This window comes from Poecilia latipinna, unplaced genomic scaffold (genome assembly GCF_001443285.1).
Source record: "Poecilia latipinna isolate Pla-1442-1.1 unplaced genomic scaffold, P_latipinna-1.0 Scaffold1077, whole genome shotgun sequence".
Classification (NCBI taxonomy): Eukaryota; Metazoa; Chordata; class Actinopteri; order Cyprinodontiformes; family Poeciliidae; genus Poecilia; species Poecilia latipinna.
The window spans coordinates 184466-201503 of record NW_015113693.1 but is presented as its reverse complement, the minus strand read 5'-3'; the positions used below and the strand labels follow the sequence as shown (position 1 = coordinate 201503).

Sequence of the window (17038 nt, the reverse complement as noted above, 5' to 3'; positions counted from 1 at the left end):
TATATATATATATATATATATATATATATAATCAGCTGCGTTTTACAAATTTATTCAAACTTCCTGACGTTTTCACACATATATGCCCATTAAAACCATCCAATCTGAATAAAATATGTTAACATTTGTGGCGACAGACAGACAGATGCATAAAAGGGGTTTTTCCAAGGTTGGGTTTGTCACTTTTTGGGTTCATCCTACCTGGTGAGTCCGGAGGAACCTCTGGTAGGGGGCGCTCTCAAAGGTCTCCGTCATCAAAGCTCTGAACCGCGGACAGTCTTTGCCTGGAGACTTCAAAAGCTTCAACAACAGAATGAAAGCATTGAAAAGACAGACAAATAAAGAAGCATTTACTTTAAGCTCTGCAAGGAGTATAACTACACCGTCGCTTTACACTGTAAAACAACAGGCCCTGAACGGCGTCAGGTTCAGCTGAAACTTTGACAGCAGCATGGAGCCGGGGACCCGACTAAATTTATGCAGGGTTTGGGTACAGCTGTGCATGGCTGCTGGATGAAAAGGAAATATTTATTTGGCTCAGCAGCCCACCTTATCCTGGGCCCTGGGGACGGTGTGCACTGGAATGGGCCGCCACAGTAACTGGGGCATGATGGGAGGCGGGCGTCTGGTGGGGGGGAACATCCCAGCAAGGCAGGCTTGGGCGCTCATCAGAGTACGGTCGTAGTCAGTGCTCCGGACATAAAGCTGGAGGAAACATGGAGGAAACATGGAGGAAACACGGAGGAAACATGGAGAAAACAAAGAGGAAACACAGAGGAAACATGGAGGAAACATGGAGGAAACACAGAGGAAACATGGAGGAAACATGGAGAAAACACAGAGGAAACACAGAGGAAACATGGAGGAAACATGGAGGAAACACAGAGGAAACATGGAGGAAACATGGAGAAAACACAGAGGAAACACAGAGGAAACATGGAGGAAACACAGAGGAAACATGGAGGAAACACGGAGGAAACATGGAGGAAACATGGAGGAAACATGGAGGGAACACGGAGGGAACACAACGTTAAAGAGTGGCACATGTGATGGAATATGACGGCGTATTAGTACTGTCGTATTTCTATCTGTAGATTGAAAAAAAAGTAAATTTTCCCCAAAAACCTCAGAAATTTTTCGATTAATTTCAGAAAAAAACAAAGATATTTTTAGCTCCAAAACTTGAAAATTTGCACAAAAAAATTAATAAAATAAAATAAACAAACAACAAAATCTGAAATTTGACAATTTCCTAGAAAATAACGTTGAAATTTCTGATTTTGAAAAGTCAAAGATTTGCTTGAAAAATTTGAGATTTTGAGATTAATCTCAGAAACTTTCTGGAAAAAACTTGGACATTTCTGAGCTTCAAAAGTCAAAAATCTTTTAGAAAAGAACTCAGAAATTTGTAGATAAATTTGAGAAATTTTCTAGAATTTTTTTAGCTCCGAAAGTTAAAAAAAAATGCAACAAAAAACCTCAGAAATATCAAGATTCATTTCCTAGAAAATAGCTCAGAAATTTCTGATCCTGAAAAGTAAAAAAAATTCTAGAAAAAAACTAGAAAATTTGAGATTGATCTTTCTTATGTCTTGAAAATTTCTAAAGTCATAAATTCTGAAGGTACAGTAGAAAATATCTAAGATTCATCAGTTTTTTTCTCACAAGTTTTCAATTTTTTGGATTCAGAAATTTTCTTGTTTTCACTAGAAAATGTCTGAGTTTAATTTTAAAAATTCTAAATTCACTGCTCCATTTTTTTCCATCTACAGATTCCCTAACACGCCGTCATAGGAATCAGACACATTATTGGGTTTTATATGATTTGGAAAAGGAAGAACCGTTTTTTATAGCACATTACACCACAACTACAAGTTTTAAAAACATCACTTTGATAATATTTCTGTCATTGTCCAATAAAAACATGAACTTCAAGGCACAATCTCTGCGCTGCTTTATGTGGGTCAGCTGAGCCATCAAGTGAAGGGAAGGATTTGAAAAAATGCGGGAAGGAGGAAGGTGGGAGATCCGGCTGGCTGTGATCTCCTCTGACACCAGCCTTTGCTCGTCTCCATCCCTCTGTCACCCTGTGTCAGGTTTTTGTACAGAGTAAATCCCTCTGATAAGCTCAGATGCTTCTGTGACACCAAAAATCCTCCTTTTTCCCCTGTTTTATGAAATTAAAGCAGACGTGGCAGCACAGGGGGAATGTTTGGTACAAGCTGACAGCGACTCGGACGCAAATTACCAACGACAGGTACCGAGAAGAGCTGGTATTTTCATATTAATTACATGTTACCAGGAGAAGGAGGCTGGGAGGAAGGAGAGAGTTTGGAGACAATAAGAGGGAGTGGGAGCAGAAATCATGCCCTGATGATGACAGTCTGCTGAGCCTGCAGCCCCTCTCAGCCCGACATGCTGCCAAGTGTATACAGTACAAACCGTGGCGCCCTGGGCTGCCTTATCCCCCCCATTCAGCACATAACAAGGCCACGGCAGCGATACGACCACAATGTGTCATCCTCACTAAATTACTGCATGCAGCGCAGGCGGCAAAGACACGCATAACTTGACGCATGTTGCAGCAGCGGCAGCGTCGTACATGGGAATCCAGATATTAGAGCGGAGCTTTAAAAAAACAAGCTGCGATTTTCAGATGGATGTGAGGAATCACACACACCTCTTTGCTGTTGTATTCCTCACTGAGGAAGTTTCCATAGCGCCTGCGTAGAAATCTGCCCAGCTCAAACTGCTGCTTCATGCCGAGCTGCAAGGGAAGCAAACAGGAGGTTCATGTGGAAAACCTGCACCCTGAACGTCTCTTCAGGATTTTGTACTTTTTACTTTTACTTCAATCATTTTATTATGAAGTGTCTCTACTTTTACTTGAGTTAAATTTCTGGATTTTCTACCTACTGAATGAAAAACAAGTTTTAACCAAAGATCCAGGAAACAGACACAAACCTGCAGATTTTATTGAAAGAAACTGATTTGGAAAACAATTTCTTTTGCCTGATTTTGTCATTTAAATTTCCACCTAACTTTATATTTTGGTCTGTGTCATGATGTAATTTTTAAATATTAATGATTGATCATTTGATCAGTTACTTGGGTAGACATTTTAACCAAATACTTTTTGTCTCTTACTTTAGTCATTTCTTGGACGTCTATTTGTTACTATAGCTTCTCTTATTTGAGTATTTGGATATTTTCTCTGCTCCACAAACCTCTGAAAACCAACTGGACTTAAATGTGTGTTTCTGCAGGACTTACTGGTGTGTGAATGACCTTTGACCCCGAGGCCCTGATTTTTCAATCTGCCGTCATAAATCCCTTCATTAGCAAACAGAGTGTGTGATTTAACCTGAATTTAAATGCTGCTGATCTAAGAAAACATAAAACCAACATATGGTTCCCACTTCTATGCATTTATTTGTCAACAATCTAAAAACTGTCATCTTTCTTCCCCCTTATTGTGTTTTTGTCATAATAAAAATATTAAATTTGTGGCTTAGGGAGTATAAATCCTCCAAACCCCAGGAAATTATTTTATTATATTAGTTTGTTTGAAACAGTATGAAGTTATAATCTGCAGTAAGTTTCCATTAATTCTGTTCCTGTTAATCTGTAAACCGGTCTGTAATTTGTTGTCATTTAACTTTATATGGTCGGATTTAAACGTTAGCAGCTGTGTCACATTGAACTACTGAACATTAAACAAAGCATTTAAAAATAGAAAAAGACATGAAAACACAATACATATTTCAGAAAGCATGCGCGAACAATAGCAGGTTTGTTAATGTTTAATCGTTCGTCTCTATGCTGGTGCAGAACTGCTCAGCTGAATTTCATCAACCTGACAGTGAAGTGGAGCGAAAAGTCAAAGAGAAAAACCTGAGAAATTTTAGCAGTAAAATGACATTTTTAAGTGGCGACTCTGATCTTTGTGAACAGAGACAACCAGCTTTGCCTCCCAGCTGATTAAGAAATGAAATATTTGTTGATTTCTGTTTAAATATTTTGTTTTTGTGTTACTTAAAGTTCATCAACCATCTTTCTCTGTTAAGTAGTAGTTTGATAATCTCAACTTTGACCTTAAGTTAAGGTAAAAGTTAAAAATCTAATGTTTTGAAAAGCACAAAAAGACGTCGCAGTTTCTAATAAGACACCAGAGAAAGTGAAAGAGTGACAGTCAGTTTTCTAAAATGTTTTAAGCTGAAAGACTTTTCACTCTCAAAAATAGACAAATCCGTCTGTTTGGTGATGTTTCCTGCTTAAAGGGGCAGATATTATGTATTTTCCAGGCACTTAGTGCTGTTTTACTTTCAGTTATTAAAAAAATGCTGCATATATCAAACTTAGAAGAAAATTAGCTTTGAAAGTTTATGTCTTGAAAATGGCCTCTGTCTCTTTAAGAAGGTTGCGCTCTTTCCGACACTCTCCCTTCAGAAATCATCACTACAATGTTTCTCCATTATGCTGTTAATAACTGTAACTAGGAGCGTTGAACTGAGACATAGTTTGTATGAACCAGATGTTTGCTGGTTGCTGCTGGCTAGTCTGAAGGAGCAGAGCGGGGAAGGCATGGAGCTCTGTGAGGCAACTAACATGATAAACTTTTAACAAGTTATTGTCATTTATAATTAAATTGGGAGAATTTAATTAATTAATTTAATGTTGGCTCACTTCTGGAATATTTACTGAATGCTTTCTGCTCGAGGTTTCATTCTGTGAGATCCTTTCTGTGGTTTGTTCCAGTTTTAGCCTTCATGCTCCTAAACACTGGAAGTTTTGTCAGAAAGAAACAACATGTACCTCGGTGAGCTGTCCGAAGCCCTGAGCCCAGACTTCCTCCCCATGTGGATCCCTGGGGTATGACTCAATAGGCGATCGATCGCCGTGTCGGAACACCTTAAAAGTCAGAACAGATTATATTGCATGAATTCAGGCGCAGTGCTGCTGCTGCTGCGCTCATCACGCCCTCTAGCTAAAGGAGAAACTCTGCCTGAGACAGAAAGTGGTGATTAGAAACAGATCAGGCCGGATTTGAGGCGCAGGCAGACGAGTCATAGTGTTATTAACCTGCACACTGTAAAACATCAGAAGGTGGTTTAACTTGAAAATGAAAGTCCACCTGCTGGCTGGAAAATGAAATTTAAGTCAACAAGAAAATAGTTTTGGTTTTAACTCAGAAATTAAAGTTCATGAAGTTGATTTAACAACAAGACACAAGTTGTCTAAACTTTGTTTTTAAGTTCATTAATCTTGACTTGTGAGTTTTAACTTAATGCTGCAATTTAAACCAAATTAAATCACAATATGCAATAAAATCTGCACTGATTTCTCTGTTATTTTACTCACAATATGAAGTTAAAATAACAACTTATTTTGCTGTAGAATAATTTAACTTCTTGTTTCAAATCACATGAACCAAATTTCTGATCTGATGATGAATTTTATGAAACATCTGAATGAATTCAGCTCAGAAACATTTAGTGTGAACAGAACAAGAATCAGATCAACGTAACACACTTCCATCTCAGGAGACAGAAACACGCCGCTAAGCATTCTGGGAAATAGTTCCCACTTCTGTCTTTTTCTTCTTTCAGTTTTTTAAGTGTTAACCTAAAAACTCTGTTTATTCAACTCTTAATAAAAAGTTAATACAACTTACTGCTGTAAGTTTATCTTTCACAAACTCACAGGTTTAGGTTAAAAATCTAAAACTCACTAAATTTATTTGACTTAAAGAGCAGAAGATAGTAGCTAAATGCAGCTCAAATGTTTTACAGTGCAGAATCACCTTTGTGAGGAGCGATTTAACCCAGAGTTACATTTCACTGGATTATGAAAACATTTGATTCGCTCCTGTTCACACCAAACACACATTAACTTGTTTTTTTTAAGTGTCTATAGACCTCAAACAAACAGAACCTGTAGGATTGACACTGCAAAAACACCAAATCTTAAGTATTTTCAGTTTTCTTTTGAGTCGAAATATGTTAGTACACTTGATTTAAGACAAAACTAACCTTTCAGCTGGGTAAAGAGGCTTGTTTTAAGTAAATAATTCCTTGATATTTATCAAAAAGTTCCAGTTCAATTGGTGCCGTTAGCTAGCAACCCCAGGCAAGCCCATTCTGTCGCCTAGCAACCCAGTTCTAGTTCCACTGGCAGATTATTTCACTTATAAAATGGGGAAATTCTCTTGTTTTAAGTAAATTTATCTGCCAGTGGAACTAGTAGTTCTTTATTAATATAAAGGAACTGTTGGGTTAAAACAAGCTCCTTTATCTTGCTGAAGGTTATCTGTAGGTTAACTCAGTCTTATTTTAAGTATAATAAGATATTTGCACTAGAAACAAAACTAAAAATATTTGGTAAGTCTTGATGTTTTTGCAGAAAATAAAAATTTGCTCATTTAAGAGCCAAAAGAATACAATTTTAAACGTCACAACCAAATGTAAAAAAAAAAAAAAAAAAAGCTGTACTAAGTAATTACGTATGAGTTAAATATTGTAAGGTCATGTATGACCTCACAGGTTCTGGAGTGAATTCATTAAAGAAATGGATGATTTACAGTGAAACCTTGAATGCTGTCGTCCTCTCAGTGGCTTCTGCAGCCGTCACACCCTTCCTGCTTTTGTCAGTTCACCTTCGTGTTCTTGAGAGCATGTCCTACATGGCTTTGCTTTTACTGGGGAAGTGGTGGAGAAGTGGGACGCAGGTATTTTATTTACTGGACATGCTTTTCATGTCCATGCGCTTGTTTCTCAGCTGGTGTCTTACAGCCTAACCTCTCCTGGAGTTTATCGGCATACATACGGCCAGCGCCGCTCGCTCCGACTGTTTCTGCACACCTGGAGTGTTATCTCTCATCTCTTGGAAAATATTTTGTTAATTCTGTTATTAATTTAAATTATGCTGTATAAAACAATCTAAAATATGTCGCTTACGGGAAGATAAGAACTTATTTTTCAGATAATTTGGGGGATTTGATTATTCTAAGAGCAACATAATTTTATGAATTAAAATAAAAAACATTATTTTAAAATCTGTCTACTGCTTGAAAAGGATACATGACTTTTTTGTGTGTAGCATCTCCTTAAGTAATTCAACTGTGTGCTGGAGTGTTACATAAAGAGGTTTATGAACAAAGCCGCAGTGTCTGGGAGAGATATGCTTGCCGCTGTCTGAGGCGAGGCTCAAAGTAATCCTTTGTGATAAAAGTGTAAATAAAATAATACTCACTGGGCAGAAAACGGCAGCGTAATCAGCAACAATGCAAATCAAAGCAGGCTGTCAGATTATGTTAAAATCATGGCGTTCAACAAACAAATGCTATCAGAAGCACTATGCAAACATCTTGTGTGTGATGTATTACTGGAGAAAAAAAGAAAACGTATGTCATGGCTGAGGATTTCAATGGTTTCACTTACAGCAACAACAAACTTGAGCTGCTGGGACTCGGTCAAGCAGATGCAGCAGAGGAGGCAGAAACATCCCAACGTCGTCCACATCATGTTGACTCACAAAACGCTGCTTCCTCTGAAAAATCCCCGCCTGAATTTAAGAGGAAAAGTTGCAGAGTCATAATGGGAGTAATCCCCAAATAACGATTTAAATTCCCATCGGTGTTTACCTTACGCACACATGTTGCTGTTTTAGTCAAATTCTTGACCAAACGGTTTCGGTGCATCCCACATCTTCTGCATCAGGACTGCAGACTTCGGTTAAGCTCTTGTTTTGCTGAAGTTAAGCAGAACTTTTATAGTCCTCCTACCTGACCTCATCTTTCTGTCCCTCCTTCACACTGTAAAACATTTCAGCCGCATTCAGTTGTTTCTACTATCTTCTACTCTTTAAGTCAAATAAATTGAGCAAGTTTTAGATTGTGAACCTAAATGTGAGTTTGTGAAAGTTAAACTTACAGCAGTAAGTTCTGTTAACTTTTTATTAAGAGTTGAATAAACAGCGTTTTTAGGTTAGCACTTAAAAAACTGAAAGAAGAAACAGACAGAAGTGGGAACTATTTCCCAGAATGCTTAGCGGCGTGTTTTTGTACCCTGAGATGGAAGTGTGTTACGTTGATCTGACTCTTGTTCTGTTCACACTAAATGTTTCTGAGCTGAATTCATTGGGATGTTTCATAAAATTCATCATCAGATCAGAAATTTGGTTCATGCACTTTGAAACAAGAAATTAAATTATTCTAAAGTAAAATAAGTATTTATTTAAACGTGATTTTGTGGGTAAAATAACAGGAAAATCAGGGCAGATTTTATTGCATATCGTGACATTGTTTAGACAACTTATCTCTTGTTAAATCAACTTCATGGACTTTAATTTATGAGCATTTTCCAGGCACCAGGTTGACTTTCATTTTCAAGTTAAACCAACTTCTAATGTTTTACAGTGTGGGTCCTCTGTCTCCATGACCTAAAACGCAGCTTTGAGAGGTTTAAGTCAGAGTTGGATCTTCAGGGAGAGTTTAGTCTGTAAAGGCAAAGTCACATGTTGTCAATCTGTGTTTACACCTCTGTGACAAAGAAATGAGCAAAATGCTGATGTTTGCACCTGACTTCACCAATTGTGTTCTGGTGAGTAGAAACACACATGTAGGCCTGGCCACAAACACTCATTAAAGCCGACTGTCATCTGCTGCGGCTTCGCCCAAAATGACAGGGCCGCTGGTGTTTTCCCTTACTTAGCACGCCTTTAAGTATGTGTTGGTATCAAAGCAGCTTTGTGGGATATAGAATGGGATTACTGCGTGTGAGCTGTGTTGATGTCATGTTTTAAATGTGTAAGGCAGGAAGGACCAAGTCACTTAGAAAATATGGCTCAATAGACGGCTTGTGGGCTAATTATAGGAATGATTTTATTTTATTAAAAACTTGAAAATGAAAGAAAATAAGAGCTAGCTAGCTTCTATGATGGTGGATCTTTCACAGCTTGGCTTTATCAGAAACTATTTGTGGAGCTTCACTTGGGCAGAAGGAGTTTATATTAGAAAAAAACAACCTTCAGTCAGAACTTAATAAGAATATTAGCAGATACCCTGATAGCTCAATGCTAACTCGACTTACCTGCAACGACACAAGAAGTTAGCTTGCATTTTCTAGGCACATACAGGCCATTTTATAGCATAATCATGTAGTTATAATTATTTTAACAATATTATAGATGTGAAGTTTGTTCAAATGTATTTATTCTTTGTATTTATTTCATTTAGTAATCAAGTCGTTTCTCCAGATATTTACTGCCTTAAGCTGCTTTTTACGGTAGGTGGTTACCATAGCAACCAGTAACTGAGAGCTCCGCCCCCTTTTTCTGCTGCCGTTCTCTATGGTGCGTGTTAGAATCAGCTCTGTATTTTCATACAAATATTATATTTTTACATATAAATTAGACAAATTTAATAATACACAGTGTTTCAAGAGTAATTTTGCTAAGTTTTGCATACGTTTTTAACTGTTATCATTATTAATGTAGTCCGATTTAGCTGTGTTTAATGTTAGAAATGGTAGCCGCTGCTAACTGCTGCTGCTAACTGCCCATTGGGAGATATTGCTTTGTAGGGTTATTTTTACTCCTACTCTTTCCGACACTTGAGCACCTCATCATAACAGTACTTCTCATTATGCCGTTTTCAACCGTTATGTGAAGTAATTCATATGATAAGCAAATCCGTTCCACCAGGTGTTTGCTGGCTGCTACATAATACAACATGACTTTATTACCAAATAATGCAATTTTTCATCCCAATTCTCTCTTTTGATTAAAATAGGTCATATTTTCTAATAATTTAATTTACTCAGCTCTTATGATGGGTTTCCTGTCCACAGCTGAACTGCTGGACGGTTCCTTTGGTCTTATTCTCGTCAGAAACGTTTTCCATTTCTTGCTTGCTAAGCTAGCTTGATTAGCAAAGCAGCTTGATGAATTTGACTGGCAGACAATCTGAAAATGTACGGCCCCCACTTTGAGAAACAGTATTTTAAACTACTAAACCATGGTGTACTCATCTGTTGGTTTCTTGAACACAACTGTGACTTTACTGCAGTCCACTGCCTCTACATCTGTGTACAACACCTTGGGGTCTGCTGGAAACGGAGATTTGCATCATAGATGTGTACTGTTTGTTTCATTACGGCCCAGAATTTGTTAGGAATGTGTCTGACACCTAGTTGAGTCTTTGTTGCGATGAATTAAAGCAGATCTGAAAGTGAAGGTGGGTCCAAACAGGGAACAGCCAAGTTGTGTTTCATTTTAATGTGGGTCTTTACTGTACAGCTCTCACTATGTCCATCTGCTTGACTATTTTTCTCTTTGTCGCAGCAGTGCACAGTAATCCCCTCGCTGGCAAGTACACACACAAAAACATGGAGGGTGACACTGGTTGGTCTTGCAAAGCCAAACACTGGTACCACTGGGTCAGTGAGTCCACCTGCACCATCCAGGAGGCGACATCCAGGTTCACACAAACACCGGCCACAGATCCCCATATGGTACATGAAGACACATACCCCATATCATAGCTTAGATGTAAAAGAAAAAAATATATATCTTCATACACACAAGTTCACTGAAGGGTCACAGAACGAGTATGTTCCCTTTTCCAGAGAACAAACTCAACCCAAAATCACATCCGTCTTTCTCCTTCCTGTCCCTCAAGCAGCTGTTGAGGGACAGCTGCTTGAGGGACAGCTCAAGCAGCTGTCCCTCAAGCAGCTGTCCCTCAAGTTTTTGATCATGGATAAAATAATTGTAGTCATTTCAAGACGGTTGTCATGGCGACCCAGAGGTTGATGCATGTTGACGGAGAGACTGCAAAGCGGGAGATAAGATGTGGGCAGAGGTGTGTGTGTGTGTGCGTGCGTGTGTGTGTGTGTGTTTCAAAGTCGACACGCGTCCCTCCGTCCTGCATGTGACGGGCCCAAAAAGACTGCGGCCCGGGATCAGACGTGAACGGTTCTGAGTGCCGAGGAGAGAGGTAGAGGAGTGGAGGAGGGGGGGAGGAGCGAGCTGTGGGGGGTGCTATTTTAGTCTGGGTGTTGTCATGGAAACTGCAGCCTCACTACAAATGGAGACATCCAGAAACGCGTGGATCGCCGAACAAATGATGTGCGTAAAGGCTCGGCGTGAAGCTACGCCACGGCCGTGCGACAATGTGCCGTCTCAGTCGAAACCCCCCCTCCCCCACACACACACACACACGCACACACACACACACACACACACACACACACACACACACACACACACACACAAACAGCCCTCCAAGCATGACAACTGTGGCGTCTTCTTCATCGCAGGGACAGAATATCAATGCGAGGGCGCCTTTTATGTGGGGGCAGAGCAAGAAGAAGAAGAAGTGGCGCCCATTGGAAGCTGTCTTGCTTCCCTCCATCTTTTCTCTTCCTCCATCCACCTTCACCTCTGTTTCTCTACCATCCTTCCTCTCTCCTGCTATCTCCCCCTCTCCAGCGCTCTGAAGGACAGAGGTATTCCCACATTTCTCCGCTGCTATAGCAACACTGCAGCAAGAACAGGAAAGAGAGGACGCAGCCAGGCAGGGAGGAGGAGGAGCAGGGGGAGGATGGAGACGTGGTGGAGGTTGTGGTGAGAAGGTGGGGATGGAGGAAGGAGGACGGGGTGGGCTGGGGGGATAGAGGCAGCCTGAGATGAGGAGATGTGTGAGCAATGCTAAGGCTAATGGTAGCAGCAGTGTTAGTGAAACCCCCTTCCTCTTTGCACCAGGCAAGGCGCAAACTCACATGTCACACATGCTCTTCTCACAACACTTTCCAGGGAGGAAGAGAACCGTTCCTTCTCTGCAGAACATGCAGCTTCACTCATTTCCTGAGCATCATAAGCGAAAAGGACACAGATGAGACTCCTCCTACCGGGCGCATCTCTGTAGAAATGGGCAGTTTGGAGCTGAATGGCGACCTTCTTATTTTGCAGTGATTCAATCAGCCTAAGCCGCCGCAATGAGTCCAATGGCCCACAGGACGCAGATAAATCAGCGCAGAATGCACACGGAGACCATTGAGGAGACCAGAGCTGTTTCATATTGATGTCATCATCCTCTTCTGTCAGGACCCAACACAATCTCATTATCTCCTCATATATATCGTAAGCCATTAGAATAAAACTGTTTCCTCAACATCGAAGGATGCAAAGCAGGCCATAAAAGTCATGTGCTCTGCAAGGAGCCCCCCATGTCCTCTTCTCTGCGAATTTCTGCACATTTGTTGGGCCTAACAAGCTGTGCAAAAACCAGATTCAGACTGAAGTGAAAGGTTTTATCATCATAAAGCAGACAAAGAAGGAGACTTAACACCGTTAGTTTCCATAAGTTTTCTGCTGCCTGTCAATTGGCATTAAGGCCTCTTGGCAGGAATATCAGCTCTTTATGTCAATATATTCATGCAGGATGGGACCAAAAAGGAAACAAACCTGCTGAAAGGGAAGGACTGCCTGCACACAGGATGTTTTTTATCTGAATTGATTTATTTTTGTTTATTTCATTCATTTACATTTTAAACCGAGCATGAAACATAAACATGTTGACATAAGCAAAAGTTTAGATTAAAAATAAGTAGCTTGAGGAAAAAAGTATCAAAAGCACTCTACTGATTCATTGTGCCAAATGAATTTATGTACTAATAGAATTGGTTTTAAAGTTTACACTGTAAAATATGCCAGTTAATTTATTAAACAACTAAACACAAAATCAACATATTCTGGGTTTTACTTGTTTCAAAAAGTTAATTATAAAACCTTTTAGAATCATTTAAAACCTGCATTATCTATGAACAATCAGTTCATAGATAATGAACTCATTTCATTAATAACTTTTATTTCTATGATAGCTTGTACAAGTTAAATCTGCCTGTCTCAACTCAAATCTAAATATTTTTGGCTCAGAAATGCACCTTTGTTACCTAACTTCCTGAACTATGTTGTAAGTATTTACAGTGCAGTGAAAAAGTATTTGCCCTCTTACCGATAGCCAAAGATAACTTCACACAAACTGTATTTATTACTAACTGGTTGGCAACATTTATCTGATGCATCAGTTTGTTGTTACACTTTGGACTCATTAGTCCACAGAATATTTTCCCAGGTTTTGAGGATCATTGAGGTTTTTTTTATGTCTTATCATCCTGAGGTGTTTGGACTTTTTAGTTTAATTTGTGTTTCTGTTCTGTGATCCCTTCTTTGTTCCATCTTAGTTTATGTCTTGTGTTAGTTTATATATTTTCTTTGTTTATCGTTTATGTCGGTTTCAGATTTTTCCTTTCAGTTTTCTCTGTTTTATTTCCCTCAGCCTGCCACTCTGCTCCCTTCCCCAGCTGCACCAACTTACCTGTGATGAGCTCTTCTGGTTCTCATCTCATTCTCCAGTTGCATTTATGTTTTATTCTTTGTTTCTTTTTTTATTGAAGACTTTGCTTTCCATTACGCTCTCGTTTGAGTCCTACTCAAACAAATGTGACATTTTGGAAAGGTTCTTTGTGGTGCTTTTGGTCAGCAGTGGTTCTGACCTTGGGATTCCTGTTGGAGGCCATTTTTGCTCAGTCTCTTTCTTATTGCTGAATCATAAAAACTGACCTGAGGCAAGGGAGGTCTGCAGCTTTAAATGTTGTTCTTTGTCTTTTTATGAGCCACTGGTTGAGTTCTGGATGTCCTCTTGGAGTCATTTTGGTGCTTTATTCTCCATTTGTGGATAATAGCTTCATTCACTGCAGTACCAAAGCCCTGGAAATGGTTTCCAGACTGATGTCAGAGACTTTGTCATATGTTCTTGAATATCTTTATTTTGGGTTATGATGTACGGTTTTCGAGATCTTTCAGCCTATTTTGTGATGTCAGGTTCTGCTTAAGTGATTTCTGGCAGTAATCTGCATGTGACTTGTAAAATAAAGGTGGGTAATCAGTGAATTTTTGATTTAACAAAGAGGAAAGTCACAATTTATCAAACCGTTTGATAAAAAGTGACTTTTTTCCTTACTAAATAAGATCTCATTTGAAAACAGTATGTTTTCCCAGGTTTGAAGAAAAATGTTTGATTATCTGAAACTTTAAAGTATTACAGATAAGTTAACACTTTTCACTGTATTTTATTAATCATGCTTCGACTGTTGACCGTTTGCGCGTGACGTCATTCTCCCCAGAACTCCGCCCACTCCGCCATGACAGACCAAAACAACCAAAACGCTCCTTTCAAGCTAGTCTGAAAACGGGCATCTGTTACCTAATATCGCTTCTATTTAGTTGATTTCACTTTAAAAATTGTCATAGGATGCTGCGTGGTCGGCTGCACAAACAGACAAGGATGAAAACCAAACTTGCCGTTTAACTTTTAATGAGTAAAGATACGCAGCTGTGAATAATGACTGTCAGTGTAATCCCGGAACACTTTTCACAAGGTAAGAAGACTAACGTTTATATACTTTATATGTATGTATGACTAGAACGATACAAAACATTGCGTTATGGAGAAGGTACGTGTCTAACCATTGGTAACCATGGAGACAGTGCCGCACCGTCATGTAGCCTAGCATGTATGCAAAAAACTGGTTAGCATCTCCTCTTTTGGACGTTTTTATGTTGCTCCGGTGTAAAGGGAAACTCTGTTTATGACATAGTGACATCATGTGGTGTGAATTCAGGCGAAGTCAGTAACTTGATCACCACGTCAGGAGAGAGGAGGTATGGGTCGGTTTCTAAGCTAGCCGTTTCAAACTTTTGTAAATTCCGCCGTCTATGAGCTTCAACCAGGTGACTTACGTTCAGAGACAAATTAGCGTGACTGGAACAAGTAGAAGCCATGAATAAACTGGTAAAAACAACTTGGGTAAAGTATTTCAGCCGCTCTGTTCAATACTCTCGTCCCTCACTTCCGGCGTCCATCATGGCGCCTCCAATGATTTCGTGACGTAGTTGCAAAGGGTCAGTAGCGTAACGTGCTCTCTCAGTCACCTTCCCAGACTGGACCCCATCAGATCCAAGCAAACTTTCTGGTTTCATTATCTTCTTTTAAACTTTGCATTGACCCATGACTAAGCAGCTCATGTATAAAAGTAATTTCTTCAGACCTGTTTAGCAGTAAGGTATCATGAATATGTTTTCTTCTGCTGACACAAATCATAACAGCTGCATAATCTATTCACTATTTTAATGCTGAAGACATACGCAGGCAGATTTGTTTGCCTCTGTGCACATCCAGCATGCATTTCTCTGTTCGGAGTGAATCGTCAAGCTGAACTGCAGCTTCATATTTCGTCCCTGTAACGACTCGTGCCAGAGCTGATGCTATGATTGCCACTGAGGCATCGAGAAGATAAGTGGGGTAAAAGTCTCTGCATAATTCATGGCGCCATTAAAAGCAAAAAGTGCCACAACATTTACCAGGCAAAAGTAAAAACATTACCGCCCATCTGCTGTTATGGTAAATCGATACTCAAGTAAGTGTAATAATCTAATAAAAACATGAGCGCAGAGCCTGAAGAGTGCGGCGTGTGTAGGAGGGGATGCACTGGGGAACAATTTGCTACATACCTTCTTCCATGTTGGCTGGAAAGGAAATATTAATAGGAAACTAATTACCTTAAATAACTTCCACTACTTTAGGTAAAACACTTTCTCTCTATGTCTGAGAGCCGTACTTCCTTTGGCAGTTATAAAACTAACTCCTCCCACTAATTGTTACTTTCAGTGGCAGGTTTTCATTTGGAGTCTGCATGAGAGGAGGCGTTTTAGCCTTAATAAATAAATCCAGCTAAAAACACTCCTTTCTGATGGTTTTCAAACTTTCACATAGTAACTTTAGACCAGGGGTGTCCAAACTGCGGCCCGGGGGCAATTTGTGGCCGTTGGGTCACTTTGTGCGGACCCCAGCTGCAATTCGAAAATGGTGCAAATTTGGTCAGTTGATGCGGATGGAGACTTTTAATTTGTAATTTTCTTACAATGGAAAATGTAAAGTACAACACAAAGTGTTTGTCTTTTTATAGCCAAGTTTCAGCAAAAGGTAAAACCGTGTTTATTCAGAGACGTTAAGTGAAATGATGCAGCTTTTATTCAACATGACTATATATTAGTGATGGGTAGGTGAGGCGTCATGTATCGTTTCGACACATAGCACAACTGCGTCGATACTGTGTCACTTAATAGTGACACCTGCTGAACATTAAAAATTCCTACAGGCATCGTAGTGATTTGATGACCTAGTCCATACAATAAGATTTAAGTCTTTGTATTTTATTGAATATTATATATTGTATTATGTTATATCTTCAGTTAAAATTTAAATATATTTTATATACAGTCAATAAATAATGTGAACATGTACTATAAAGTGAAATTTTAAGTGAATGTGTTTGGAATGAGGATGCATGGACTGTTTCTTTTTCCACAAATCTTTATTTAAAAAAAGTTTTTACAACATTTTGAAATTTAGCCTGTTACGCTTTTCTGACAAAACTTCTCCTGCTAATTAAAAAAATTAAGTAAACATTACATTTACAGCGAATCTTTGTTTTTCTTAGAGGTTGCATTCCGAAAATAACCCGTGATAGGTGAAATCCGTGAAGTAGTTACCTTTAGTTTTTACAATTATTACACAGCATAATTAAATACTCTACATTGAAACCAAAGAACAAAACCTGTTTTCAGATCAGCGTATGTGTGTGTGCATCAGTCCGGCCTTAATGTGACGAGGGGTCATGGCATTAAAGCGTCTCCTCCAAGCTGCCCTGCGAGATTCACAGCTGTATCTACAGCAGAGCGATGGATCTTGTCAAGCCTCCGGTCGGGTTTTGCTGCCTCTGGCCACAGTTTTTTTCCAGCAGGCATCAAAGTTTCAGTTTCCATCTCCTGAATGGCCAATATGTATACCATAATGTCTTTGACACTCAGGTAGAGAAGAAGCGCGGAGACTGTTTTTACCAATCATACGGTAAACTAAGAGTCAATTTCAGCTGAATTTGGATTCAGATAGATCAAGTAGAAACTGACAAGAACC

At 39.3% G+C, this 17038-nt stretch overlaps 1 protein-coding gene across 1 annotated transcript in view; it reads right to left on the bottom strand.

Annotated features, from left to right (window-relative positions):
- The window catches only part of LOC106959417 (testicular acid phosphatase homolog), a 21053-nt gene extending 11847 nt beyond the window's left edge, over window positions 1–9206 (bottom strand). Inside the window, exons 1-7 of the mRNA XM_015051979.1 lie at window positions 9090–9206; window positions 7643–7813; window positions 7440–7563; window positions 4816–4911; window positions 2681–2767; window positions 550–705; window positions 202–300 (exon numbers count right to left, since the gene is read on the bottom strand). Of these exons, the coding sequence (XP_014907465.1) occupies window positions 202–300; window positions 550–705; window positions 2681–2767; window positions 4816–4911; window positions 7440–7523 (522 nt within the window). The 5' untranslated portion in view covers window positions 7524–7563; window positions 7643–7813; window positions 9090–9206. The remainder of the gene's footprint in view (window positions 1–201; window positions 301–549; window positions 706–2680; window positions 2768–4815; window positions 4912–7439; window positions 7564–7642; window positions 7814–9089) is intronic.
- Window positions 9207–17038: the final 7832 nt, after the last annotated feature.